Here is a 14,255-nt window from a genome sequence, read left to right as displayed (position 1 = left end):
TGTAGAATTGTTTTCAAAAACAACGTGTTGTCAGTATATAAATTCTTCATTTGCTTTACAGGTTGACTATTGAATTTTGGTGTGATCAAGCAGGGAGAAAAATTGATGTAGACTTTGATCTGAAGCTGAAATACAGGGATTACTGTGCAACACCAACTGTGAAAGTGGACATCGGCAATTTCAGGTAAGATAACCAAAAGGTTTGTGATCCTACATATAAAACCACAAAAATATTGCACACAAGTCTGTAATGCTTCCAATTATCCATAAAAAGAGGCCTAGAGGGCCTGTATTGCTCACCTGCTTTGTAATGCCAAGCTATGTTCTGAATACAGGTTCATTGTTCCTTTTCAGAAGGAATTTAAATATTTACCTCTAATTTCCCTACTGGGCCCCACTCATTTCTGCTCCTGGGGGCAGGGCCAAAATTTATATAAATTTTGGTCCCCTTTGCCAGAGAAGATGTTTCTGGCCAAATTAGGTTACAATTCATGTAGAACTCTATGACTAGTACCATGACATAAGCTCACTTTGCCTGAAAACCATTAATCAAACTTATCTCTAGTTCTGGGTTTATAACATGAAGAGGAAAATTTGTTAAATGGTTTAAATATCGAAAGGATTTCATAATCAAAATGCATGAAGATTAGCAATCAGATTAAAATACAAATCCACTACATTGTAATATATTGAAGTTACATCTGGCGGTGGCCAATACCAGGGCATGTTCAGATGGCTTTGGTTAAAAATTCTTAAATTGTTGATGATTTGCAGCTTATCACAATGTGAAAGTGGCTTTCGATCATATCACTGTCTACATTTAGTCTTGATGTCATAAAAAAGAGAGAACAATTTGTCATAGCAACTGAGATTTTGTTTCTGATCATCTGGGGAAAAAAATCCCAAATGTTTATCATTGAGGTCACCTGAACTTATCGCACGACAGTTTTAATCAGATTGTCATATCAAAATTGTAGGACAGTTAATTAACTTAACCAAGACTTGTTGGATAAAGTATATATTTATAAAACTAATTGAATTGTGAAGCATATCCAGTCTCAAGGCTAAATATTATTAACTTGTTTTTTTCCCTCCCTTCTACAGACCTGAAGATGTGTTGAAGCAAATGAGTGCAGTACCAGATGTAGGATTTCGATATTTGGAGAGGCTATGTGAAGCAATAGATTTGAGCGATGTGACTGTTGTTCCAGTGTTAGACCACTGTACATAACACTAAAGGAAATACAATCGAGATAGCTCTTCTTTTCTTGTGACATCTATTACGGCAGCATATTTCATAACTTCTCTTGTAGCAGCAGGATCATTGTGTTTCCAGGTTTAGAAATATATAATTTTGATGTACAAGTATTGAATAGAAAATCATGTTAGAGCTAGAGTTAAAATTAGTAGGCATGGCTGGTTTAGTTGATGGATGATATTTGTTCAATGATTTATCAGATAAAAAGAGTCAAGCCAATTAATGTAAATCAAAATATAGAAAAATCAAACACAATTTTCAGAATTAAATTTACTATCCTCATACATAAAGGTATCAATTGTTCACGATACACACACATTTTACACTTTGATTCCCTATTTATAATATGTCATCACTTAACTAAAAAAACCAACTAAGAACTTGATGTAAAATTGCCTATGCTTCAAATAAATATAAAATTATACATGTATGACACTGATTATCTTTTTTAAAATAATATTTTTAATGTATTTAAATAGTGTACCTTGATGATACCCTATTAAAAATCCACATGTACCTCATGTGTTCAATTTGTTTGTTCATATATGGATACCCTGTTCTCAAAGTTTTGTGCACTCTATTCAATACATTCATAATGCTTGGGTCAGATTGAATTATAGTGACACTAGTAGGTAGTTCTTTTATATAATATTTATACACCAAATAACTGCATGTTGAGATTTAATGTACGTAAAATGTAAAATGATTCAACCAGTCATTCACAATATAAAATGTACACATTTACATGAATGAATCTGCTAACATTATTTTTCATCATGTATATCACAAAGTCTACTCTTACTGTCCTACACATTCAGATAACATCTAAAACTGCTCTCCTTCACTGACTGAAACCTATTACATTGAGTAACACTAACTGGAAACTCCTTGAACACAAACATCCTGACCAGAAGTAAAAATTGCATAATAAAATGACATTTACATGTTACAATTAAAACATTTAATGATAATATGGTCTATCAATGATCCTTTTGTATAGAGTTTTACTAACTGCTCCTTCACAACTGATGAATGAGATTCTGGCTTTGTGGTCCTGAACACTTGGTCCTTTTACATCACTATGGCGACGTGGAGGTGGGGTGAGATGATCATAGAAAGAGATTGACCTGAAAAGATAGTCAACATTATGTATAAATCACTTCTCTCATTCATACAATGTAATTTTAATATAGCTCTACAAGTTTTATCACTGAATTTCACCAAAATCAGGCATTCACAGAACTACATAAGTACGTACCTTGGAATACAGATTCATTAGACAACACATTAACATTTCGCTGTGATGACTGTGGAATAAAAAGCTGACGTCTCAGTGAGGAGCACTCTTTATGACCTGGCTTCCATTCTTGTCTGAAAAAGAAATGAGGTCCATGAGGATGTCATGGTCACCATAGTTATAAAACATTACAGCTGTAAATTAATACTCATAAACTTGTCTATCAAGATTAAGTTTCCAAAATATAGATGAGAAGATGAATACACAATTGGGTTGATGGAGCAAGATTGCAATATAATATATGATAATTGTAGTACAGACAGCTTTACAGATGTGGTAATTCCTCTAAATATTCACAACTACTCTTTGTAACAGTTACAGTAAGTGTGCTGGGTAGATGAGAAAATTTGATAGCTATCATCAGATTATTTACACATGATGTACCATAGATGCTGAAATAAAGCTTAATGTTGAATACAGTGCAGTATCTTAATTACCTTCTGATATTTAACTCATCAACTTCAGTAAGATTGTCAACACTAAGGGTGTCAAATCCTCCTGAAAATAGAACAATAAAAAGTAACATGTATACAATAAAAGCATTCAATTTATTACACTGATTTCTTGTGCATACTGCAAACCCACAACACAGATACATTTTTATGTCTAGGATAAGCAGACACCGTATATGAACGAGATATTCTGATATTTGTATAAAATGCCCCTAAGGGGGCCTTTACAATGCCCCTAGGGCACATTTGTATAAAATGCCCCTACATGCCAGGGGCCTTAGGGGCGGGGTCAAAAAGGCTATAACTTCAAAAATCTTCTGAAATTCTGGAAATTGTAGAATCAAATACTCTGCATAGATGGAAAGGTCTTAAAGTCCTTTACAAAAAGAGTGAATTATATTACCCTGGGGTCTCATGTTTCCCCCTGGGGAGGGGGTTAAGTTTACTTTAGTATATATAGGAACAAGAGGCCCAGAGGGCCTGTATCGCTCACCTGGTTTGTAATGCCAAGTAATGTTCTGAATACAGGTTCATTGTTTCTTTTCTGAAGGAATTTTAATATTAACCTCTAAATCCCCTATTAGGCCCCACCCCTCCTGCCCCCAGGGGGTCAGAGCCAAAATTTATACAAGTTCTGTTCCCCTTCCCCCATGGATGTTTGTGGCCAAATTTGGTCACAATCCAAGCTAAACTCTAGGACAAGTAGCGATTTATAGGATTTACCTCTATTTCCCCTATTGGGCCCCACCCGTCCTGCCCCTGGGGGGCCAGCGCCAAAACTTATACAAGTTCTGTTCCCCCAAGGATGTTTGTGGCCAAATTTGGTTACAATCCATACAGAACTCTATGACTAGTAGCAATTTATAGGATTTACCTCTATTTCCCCTCTTGGGCCCCGCCCCTCCTGCCCCCCGGGACCAGAGCCAAAATTTATACAAACTCAGTTCTTATTCTCCCAAGGATATTTCTGGCCAAATTTGGTTACATTCCATGCGGAACTCTGTGACAAGTAGCGATTTAAAGGATTTACCTCTATTTCCCCTATTGGGCCCCGCCCCTCCTGCCCCCGGGGGGGTCAGAGCCACAATTTATACAAGTTCTGTTCCCCTTCCCCCAAGGATGTTTGTGGCCAAATTTGGTTTCAATCCATGCAGAACTCTATGACTAGTAGCGATTTAAAGGATTTACCTCTATTTCCCCTATTGGGCCCCGCCCCTCCTGCCCCCGGGGGGTCAGAGCCAAAATTTATACAAGTTCTGTTTCCCTTCCCCCAAGGATGTTTGTGGCCAAATTTGGTTACATTTCATGCAGAACTCTATGACTAGTAGCGATTTAAAGGATTTACCTCTATTTCCCCTATTGGGCCCCGCCCCTCCTGCCCCCGGGGGGCCAGAGCCAAAATTTATACAAGTTCTGTTTCCCTTCCCCCAAGGATGTTTGTGGCCAAATTTGGTTCCAATCCATGCAGAACTCTATGACTAGTAGCGATTTAAAGGATTTACCTCTATTTCCCCTATTGGGCCCCGCCCCTCCTGCCCCCGGGGGGCCAGAGCCAAAATTTATACAAGTTCTGTTCCCCTTCACCCAAGGATGTTTGTGGCTGATTTTGGTTACAATCAATGCCAAACTCTAGGACAAGTAGCGATTTAAAGGATTTACCTCTATTTCCCCTATTGGGCCCCGCCCCTCATGCCCCCGGGGGGTCAGAGCCAAAATTTATACAAGTTCTGTTCCCCCTCCCCCAAGGATGTTTGTGGCCAAATTTGGTTACAATCCATGGAGAACTATAGGACAAGTAGCGATTTATAGGAAATGTTGACGGACGGACGGACGACGGACGACGGACGACGGACGCGGACGCCATGACATAAGCTCACCGGCCCTTCGGGCCAGGTGAGCTAAAAACACATTTATGAACATTATTTGCCTATTTTTCATACAAAATTAGTCGAACTGGGTTAGAATTATTAGCCCGAGATAGCATTTTAACATCATATCCATATTGGTCATGGCTGATCCCAGGGGCCAGAGGGGTGGAGCCAAAAGGGGTCAAATGGTAATTTCAAAAATCTTCTTTTTAAATTCAGATTTGATGGAACCAGATACTCTTGATAGATTGGAAGGTCTTAAGAGCCTTAGGGCAGGGCCAAAAAGGGTCAAATTGGCTAAAACTTCAAATATCTTCTTCTGAATTCACAGATTTGTTGTTTAAAGATTTTAGCCTATTTGACCCCTGTGACCTTGAATGAAGGTCAAGGTCATTCTTTTGAACAAACTTGGTAGTCCTTCCTCCCAGCAACCTACAGGCCAAATATGAGTACCCTGGGCCTTCCAGTTATTGAGAAAAAGTCGTTTGAATGAAAAGTTTACGGACGGCATGACGACAACCCAAGGCTAACTTACGACATTATTGAATATCTCAGTTACAACTTTACAAATCAAAGATTTATTTCTTCTTAATCTGTTGGGAGAAATGTGGATATGTGTGAATTTATTTACTGTGAAAAAGACTGAGACTTACCGGTATATAGATATGTTTGATAATACCGATTAAAAAGATGTGGCAGTGTTGTATGTTGTTGCTATTTTCTGAATTTAATCTCTCGCGAAAGATTGTTCTTTGTATTGTAGCCACGCCCACGGAGCTATTCCAACCAATCATAGCAGAGATTACATACTTCAATTGTTTAATTGCTGTATCGGTCACTCACCTATCATGGTAGCTACTAAGCTGCGATGTCAGTAGATATGTCACGGCCGATACCAATACTTGTTGTATTTTGTCAGTAAGTCTGAGAATAAGATGTAAAACTTAACAAAATATTTATTTGTCCTAATCTGTTGACATTGGGAAATACCTGTGGTTAAACTCCAGCTGAAGCAAAAGCTAGTCTGGTACAACTTTACTGCTTGCCTGTCAACAAAATAAAGGTTTGTCTCAATGTAAAGGGTATTCATGTTTGAAAACTGAAGACGAAATGTACTGAAACTTGTTATTTCCGTGAGTAAATATTTTCGTAATTCAACATTTAAATCAGATTTATCCATATCTTATTATTTAACAGTTTTGAAACCGATATAATGTCCTTGAAATAGTGATCAAATATGTTAAAATTACAAACTATACCATTATCAGTTATCATAAAAAAACCCACAGAAGCAACTCAAATAATGATCGTAAGTTGTTAGTACCAATGGTATAACCTGATAAATTTATACCGGTATATCAAAAAAGATCAGCGAAGGTTTCAGAATTACGAAAACAAGTTGTTAAGCCGATGCATGATGGATTTACCTCCTTTTCCTTTTTGGATTGTCCGACTCCTCTCTGGCATGAATGAGTACAAATACTTTGCCAATAACAGCATTGGTGTCTGGACATACCTGTATAATGACCAGCATCATTTGCACATAAAAAAGAAGAAGAAAAAAAGCAGCTCATAGCTTATCTCTTATCTCCATACAAGCAATAGGTCAATACATTCCTTTTATTTTTTTTCCCCTTTTTTCATGTTACCTTTGTTGTGTAATTGACTTGTTGGTTTTCTTTTTAAAAGAAATTTGGATATTATGGACCCAGTTCTCCCCTAAATAATAAAGTAAAAGTAAATCTGAATTATTTGTCAGTTTGAAGAGGGTGATTTCAAGCTGATCTTACATCAAGTATCTGGAGGTCGTAGTTGGTGAAGGCCACATATCGATGTCCCCAGCTAGCAGTGTGACCAATTATCTCCTCAAGGTAGTGTTCAACATCAAAAGTCATCTGTGTGGTCCGCAGGCCCTCCTACAGTATACAGCAATACACTCATACAGGTAATTCAAATGGTCGTCCAACAGTATACAGCAATACACTCATAGAGGTAATTCAAATGGTCGTCCAACAGTATACAGCAATAAACTCATACAGGTAATTCAAATGATCGTCCAACAGTATACAGCAATAAACTCATACAGGTAATTCAAATGGTCGTCCTACATTTACAGCAATAAACTCAAAGAGGTATTCAAATGGTCGTCCTTCAGTATACAGCAATAAACTCATACAGGGAATTCAAATGGCCGTCCTACAGTATACAGCAATAAACTCATACAGGGAATTCAAATGGTCGTCCAACAGTATACAACATTACACTCATACAAGGAATTCAAATGGTCGACCAACAGTATACAGCAATAAACTCATACAGGTATTCAAATGGTTGTCCTACAGTGGTTGTCCTACAGTATACAGAAATAAACTCATACAGGTAATTCAAATGGTCGTCCTACAGTATACAGCAATAAACTCATATACAGGTAATTCAAATGGTCGTCCAACAGTATACAGCAATAAACTCATACAGGTAATTCAAATGGTCGTCCTACAGTATACAGCAATAAACTCAAAGAGGTATTCAAATGGTCGTCCTTCAGTATACAGCAATAAACTCATACAGGGAATTCAAATGGTCGTCCTACAGTATACAGCAATAAACTCATATACAGGTAATTCAAATGGTCGTCCAACAGTATACAGCAATAAACTCATACAGGTAATTCAAATGATCGTTATACAGTATACAGCAATAAACTCATACAGGTAATTCAAATGGTCGTCCTACAGTATACAGCAATAAACTCAAAGAGGTATTCAAATGGTTGTCCTACAGTATACAGCAATAAACTCATACAGGTAATTCAAATGGTCGTCCTACAGTATACAGCAATAAACTCATATACAGGTAATTCAAATGGTCGTCCAACAGTATACAGCAATAAACTCATACAGGTAATTCAAATGATCGTCCTACAGTATACAGCAATAAACTCATACAGGTAATTCAAATGGTCGTCCTACAGTATACAGCAATAAACTCAAAGAGGTATTCAAATGGTCGTCCTTCAGTATACAGCAATAAACTCATACAGGGAATTCAAATGGTCGTCCTACAGTATACAACAATACACTCATACAGGTAATTCAAATGGTCGTCCTACAGTATACAGCAATAAACTCATACAGGTAATTCAAATGGTCATCCTACAGTATACAGCAATAAACTCAAAGAGGTATTCAAATGGTCGTCCTACAGTATACAGCAATAAACTCATACAGGGAATTCAAATGGTCGTCCTACAGTATACAACAATACACTCATACAGGTAATTCAAATGGTTGTCCAACAGTATACAGCAATAAACTCATACAGGTAATTCAAATGGTCCTCCTACAGTATACAACAATACACTCATACAGGGAATTCAAATGGTCATCCTACAGTATACAACAAGAGGCCCAGAGGGCCTGTATTACTCATATTTTTTTGTTTTTTTGTTTTTTTTTTGAGTAATTCTTTAATTTAGTAATTAGTGATTCAAAAATCACAATGACAAATTGACCCCACTTTTTGTTTAGTTTTGAATCCCAACCATATAATGATACTATAGATAACATACAAATATGCTATCAAATCATAGTTTCAGAGAGCAGGGCCCCTGGGGATCAGCCTCATCATTTGTACAACTTTGAATCCCCACCCTATAAGGATGCTACCTTTGCATTATGAGTGCTCTTTCATGCTCAGTTGCAGAGAAGAAATCGTTCATATGGAAATAGCCAAATTGACCACTTTTGACCCTGCCCCTCGGGCCTCCGGGAGGTCAGCCCCATTATTTGTACAATTTTGAATCCCCACCCTATAAGGATGCTACCATTGCATTATGAGTAATATCCCATGCTTAGTTTCAGAGAAGAAGTCGTTTATATGGAAATAGCCAAATTGACCCCTTTTGACCCCGCTCCTCAGGCTCCTGGGAGGTCAGCTCTATTAGTTGTATAATTTTGAATCCCCACCCTATATGGATGCTACCATTGCATTATGAGTGCTATCCCATGCTTAGTTTCAGAGTAGAAGTCGTTTATATGGAAATAGCCAAATTGACCCCTTTTGGCCCTGCTCCTCAGTCTCCTCGGGGGTCAGCCCAATCATTCGTACAATTCGGTCAGTAACCCATTAGGATGCTACCAGTCATATTTTTTTGAATTCCGACCAGTGGTTATGGAGAAGAAGTCTATTGTTGACAAGACGTCCGGACGCTGAACGATGGACAATGGCCACCGGATGCCGGACGTACGCCACAGTATGGCATAAGCTCACCTTGGTCCTTCGGACCAGGTGAGCTAATAATACACTTAACAGGTAACTGAAATGGTTGTCCTAAAGTATACTACAATACACTCATAGAGGTAATTCAAATGGTCGTCCAACAGTATACAGCAATAAACTCATAGAGGTATTCAAATGGTCGTCCTACAGTATACAGCAATAAACTCATACAGGGAATTCAAATGGTCGTCCAATAGTATACAGCAATACACTCATACAGGTAATTCAAATGGTCGTCCAACAGTATACAGAAATACACTCATACAGGTAAATCTAGTAAAAATATTTACCAGAACTGAGGCTGCAATCACTTTTTTTGGTTGGGTTATCATTACCCTCTAATGTAAATCATTGAGGGGATATGTTGATGGTGCCCCATACATCATTGTCTTTATGTTAACAAATGACAATGGTGGAGAGGAGAGCTGGAAACATGAGTGTTTTTCTTATTTTTTTCTGAACACTTACCTGACAATTGTCTGAAGGAAGAGCTGGACACATTGGGTTGTTATCTCCTGACACTACTTCGATAGGTAAGACACTACGGTAGGCGAGGTCAAGGTCATCTAAAACAAGAAACAACACACTTTAATGTACGCATCTGATATTACAAATGATGCAAATTGATGCAGATTTATAAGCTATTTAAGCTTATCTGAAGAAAAAAATATACATGTAGATACAATATTTATTGCAACTGAAAGAAACATTCAGTCTTCAGATCATAACTATTTGTGACACTAATTCAGATTGGAAAAGTGATGTCAACAATATAAGGAAAATTAATGTAAAATTTATATACATGTTTGGGCTGTAACATAAACAACCTGTAGGGTTTACCCCATTTGTTAAGACTGAGATCATGCAGACATCACAAAGACGATACCAAGGTAAAAGAATTTTCAGCAAATGGCTAAATGATATAATAATAAAATAATATCTATTTTATCAAAAAGGAAAAATTGTATTAATCTAAAGCAACAGAGTATTATGTAAGCATCTGACTACTAACCATCTGTTGGGACAGCCCTGTCCTGGTCACCTGGTACGTCCATCTGTGTAAACGTCCGCACCATGTACGACACCGTCTTAGATTCGTTTGTTTGTAGGTAGATACTGTCTGTACTACGCGGGGTACCACTGCTGATGGAGGGTGACCAGAATGATCTTTGTGACGTCACAAGGGGAGTGCCACCGGTATTACACGTTCCTGAGAGAATGATTCTATTTTGAGGTGTGCCTGTTGTGTTACTTAGTCCTACTCGGTTCCCTGGTGTAGTGTTCCCTGGGCCTCCTGATCTACCACCATGAGTCACCCCTAGGACTGTGGGAGCCCCACAGGCAGGGCAGCATCCATCTGTTAGCACTGAAAGGCCCTTTCCTTCAACAGCATTGGCACGCGGACTTGTGCGAGGAGTACAATTATTAATACTAGAGTTATCTGACTTGGGTGACATAACATTTTTGATATCCGGTGTATTGTTTGCTGCATTGTCCATTTTAGGTGACATGACATTCTTGTAATCAATACCCTGTTGTTGGTAAGTGTTCCTGCTGATGCCACGGTCCCGTCGACTTGGTCCTATAGAAGGTGACTCACAAGAAAAGTCAAAACAATCCGGTGAGGTTGCATCACAAATACCTCCATTTTTACGCTCCACATCAAGGCAATCAACATGCTTGTTTTCAGCTTTGGGAGATAATACATGGAACTCATTATTCCATTCTCCACAACTTGACCTTGGAGATTTTCCCTGATGTTCACTATACCAGTCAGCAGCAGAACTCGGTTTTGGAGATCGTCCCTGGATATCAGAATGACCTGGACTAGGTTTTGGAGATCGTTGTTTGAAATACTCTTTTAAAACATGTTTTTTGACATTTTCTTTCTGACTGTCATCGTTCTGCTCCCAGTTTTCTGAATCCTGAATTCTACACCCACATTCACTACATACTTCTGACAATGTACTTTCTGACCTTAGTAACACAGGTCGTTCTGTTCCTGAATTGCTTACCTTGGGGTCTCCTTCGGTGGTTTTTTTCAGACTCAGAACCTCATTAGCTGCCAGGTCAGTACTGTTGCCTATAGCCACATGCAATGCTATGATCGAGTCACCTGTGTTAACCACTGCCACACCATTGATCTTCAGCTGAGTTCTTGGTGCAAAAGGAGGAAATGGTGGAGTCAATTCAAACTTTGTATGGACACAAAATCCATGTTGAAGACAATTTTTGGGTGAAGATGCATCTTTTTTAACTGAAACAAGAAGTTACAACATTTCTCTTATAACTTAATGTTGTCACAAGAATTCTACAGAAGCAAATGTATTGCCTGTATAGCAGTTTAGAACATCTAAACAAATTTCAGTCAAAATATTTATACAAGAGGTCCTTGGGCCATATTGGTCACCTGAAATTTGATAGAAATAAATTAGTTATGTAATTTACTAGCCAACTGATGTCTTTTCTTCACGAAATAGGAACATACATCTAATAGGTCTACATACAAATTTTTATTAAGCTTGGTGCATATTTATCCACATTACAATGTTCACAAGATTCGATTATTATCATTGCAATGGGCAATAACTCCGGAAATAAGTAAGAGTCGAATCAAACTTATTTTCAAAGTTAGTCTATATGCAAAGTTTCATATTAAACTCAGATCATATTTACTCAAGTTATCATGTTCACAAGATTCAATAATTATAATTGCAAAGGGCATTAACTCCGTAAGTTACAATTGTATCAAGCTGATCTTTTTAAAACTTGACCGAGATCTTTTCAATGGTAGTCTACATACAAAGTTTCTCAGTGCATATTTACCCATTTAATCATGTTCACAAGTTTCAATAAGTATAAATGCAAAGAGCAATAACTTCGTAATCTACAATCTAATCAGGTCGCTTTTTTAACTTGTCAGTGATCTTTCCAATTTTAGTTTAAAAGCAATGTTTTGTGAAGCTGAGTGCATATTCATTCAAGTTGTCATGTTCACAAGATTCAATAATTATAATTGCAAAGGGCAATAACTTTGTAAGTTACCATCTAATTATGTCGCTTTTCAAACTTTTTCTAGATCTTTCCAATTTTAGTCTAAATACAAAGTTTCATGAAGCTGAGTACATATTTATTCAAGTCATTGTATTCACAAGGTCCAATAAGAATTATTAATGCCAAGGGAAATAACTCTGTAAATTTACGTTGAATCAAGCTGATTTTAGAACCTGTCTGAGATGTTAGTCTACATACAAGCTCGATTTATATTTACTCAAGTTATCGTGTTCAGAAGGTTCAATAATTATCATTGCGAAGGGCAATAACCCCATAAATTATGATCGAATCAGGTCAATTTTTCCAATTGGTCCAAGATCTATTTAATGTTAGTCTACATACAAAGTTTCATTAAGCTCGGTGCATATTTACTCAAGTTATCATGTTCACTATGTCCAATAATAATTATTAGTACAAAGGGCAATAACTCTGTAAATTACTGCCAAATAAATCCAATTTTCGAACTTGCCTGAAATATTTCTAATGTTAGTCTACATACAAAGTTTCATATATCTCGGTTCAATATTTACTAAATTTATCTTGTTCACATGGTCCCAAAGTAATTATTAGTGCAAAGGGCAATAACTTCCTAAATTATTGTCGAATCATGCTGATTTTTAAACTCGTCCGAGATCATTCCAATATTAGTACATGTGTTTCATTATGCTCGGTGAATATTTACTTAAGTTATTGCTTTCACAAGGTGACCTAAAAAGTAAAGTGAAAATATGAATAATGACAAATTTGACCTTCGAATCTTGAAAGCAATTCAAAGGTCAGGTCTCTTTAAAGTTTTAGTACAATCCATTCAAGGGAACTTACCTTTTGGACACAAAAGACCTATTTCTGGACCCCTTGATTTCTGACATTGCAATATTTGTATGTCACATTTGAAATGCAGGCAACACAAAAACTATGACAAAAATTCACAAAATTATTCTATTCTAGCAGAATATCTATACACTATGATTTAGATATTGATAATCAATAATAAATTTGTGTTTGATAAAGAGGTCAACAAGAAAGTGTTTGTATTTACTTACCCCCTGGTCGGAGTTGTTGACAGACCAGACAAGTGGTCGTGGCAGGGAATGATGTTATGGTGAAGTAACACTGACAACAACTGTCTGGATCCTCAGCTGGCAAGCTGTAACAAATCCAACATACATACACAAACAATAGTGGCAGCTTCTCAAGTCTTATGGCTTAAAGAATGCTCATTCGAAAAACAAAATGATGTATAATTAGAATAGTTACCATAACAACTTCAGCTGCATTGATAAACAGCCATTATAACTGTTCCTTCAAAAAGGAAAGAACCATATATATATACCAGTCCTTTGTTTTGCAAGTTCAAAACAGCTGCATTGTGATTACCATGTACTGTATTTAACCTGAAGAGAGCGCCTGCTGTAATAAGGGCACCCCTGCCTTTTTTTATTTTTCTTGGCAATCTTGTTGACCGATCAGTGGAATTTGCGACAGATCCTTTCAAAACTTTCTGAGAAATAGTGGTAACAAGAGGCCCAAGAGGCCTTGACAGTCACCCGAGTGCTGCTACAGAAAGAGCATTGCAAAGTTGGTTCAAATCTATAAAAATTATTTACGAATTAAAATAAACTGTGTATTATGTTACCAAACCTTATGCTTAAAATTCCAATTCGCTTTGCCAACGTTGAACAACAAAAGCAAACTAGAAGTCAGTCAGTGTCAGTGATTTTATAAATTTTTTTTTTTTTTTAATCCATGGAGATTATTTGGTTCCATTAAACCTGTGAATTAAGAAGATTTTTGAAATTTTAGCCATTTTGACCCATTTCGGCCCCGCCCCTCTGGTCCCTGGGGGTCAGCCATAGCAAATATGGATATGGTGTTAAAATGCTATTTCAGGCTAATAATTCTAACCCAGTTTGACTCATTTCCTATTAAAACTAAGCAAATAATGTTCATAAATGTGTTTTTCCTATATAGACTATAGTAAATTTGACCCCCTCCCCAGGGGAAAATCTGAGATCCCAGGGCCATGAAATTCACAATTTCAGTAAAGG

At 37.1% G+C, this 14,255-nt stretch overlaps 2 protein-coding genes across 2 annotated transcripts in view; one reads left to right on the top strand and one right to left on the bottom strand.

Annotated features, from left to right (window-relative positions):
• The window catches only part of LOC138319154 (uncharacterized), a 47,380-nt gene extending 45,606 nt beyond the window's left edge, over positions 1–1,774 (top strand). The window contains exons 22-23 of the mRNA XM_069262096.1: positions 62–184; positions 1,105–1,774. Of these exons, the coding sequence (XP_069118197.1) occupies positions 62–184; positions 1,105–1,231 (250 nt within the window). The 3' untranslated portion in view covers positions 1,232–1,774. The remainder of the gene's footprint in view (positions 1–61; positions 185–1,104) is intronic.
• LOC138319156 (DDB1- and CUL4-associated factor 15-like) overlaps positions 1,511–14,255 on the bottom strand; it is a 42,682-nt gene continuing 29,937 nt past the window's right edge. Inside the window, exons 5-13 of the mRNA XM_069262098.1 lie at positions 13,251–13,354; positions 10,166–11,410; positions 9,622–9,719; positions 6,666–6,791; positions 6,303–6,391; positions 5,866–5,921; positions 2,993–3,053; positions 2,517–2,629; positions 1,511–2,385 (exon numbers count right to left, since the gene is read on the bottom strand). Coding sequence (XP_069118199.1) covers positions 2,330–2,385; positions 2,517–2,629; positions 2,993–3,053; positions 5,866–5,921; positions 6,303–6,391; positions 6,666–6,791; positions 9,622–9,719; positions 10,166–11,410; positions 13,251–13,354 — 1,948 coding nt within the window. The 3' untranslated portion in view covers positions 1,511–2,329. The remainder of the gene's footprint in view (positions 2,386–2,516; positions 2,630–2,992; positions 3,054–5,865; positions 5,922–6,302; positions 6,392–6,665; positions 6,792–9,621; positions 9,720–10,165; positions 11,411–13,250; positions 13,355–14,255) is intronic.

This window comes from Argopecten irradians, chromosome 3, assembly GCF_041381155.1.
Source record: "Argopecten irradians isolate NY chromosome 3, Ai_NY, whole genome shotgun sequence".
Lineage (NCBI taxonomy): Eukaryota > Metazoa > Mollusca > Bivalvia > Pectinida > Pectinidae > Argopecten > Argopecten irradians.
The sequence above is the reverse complement of the archived record's forward strand: the minus strand, read 5'-3'. Positions and strand labels throughout refer to the sequence as shown.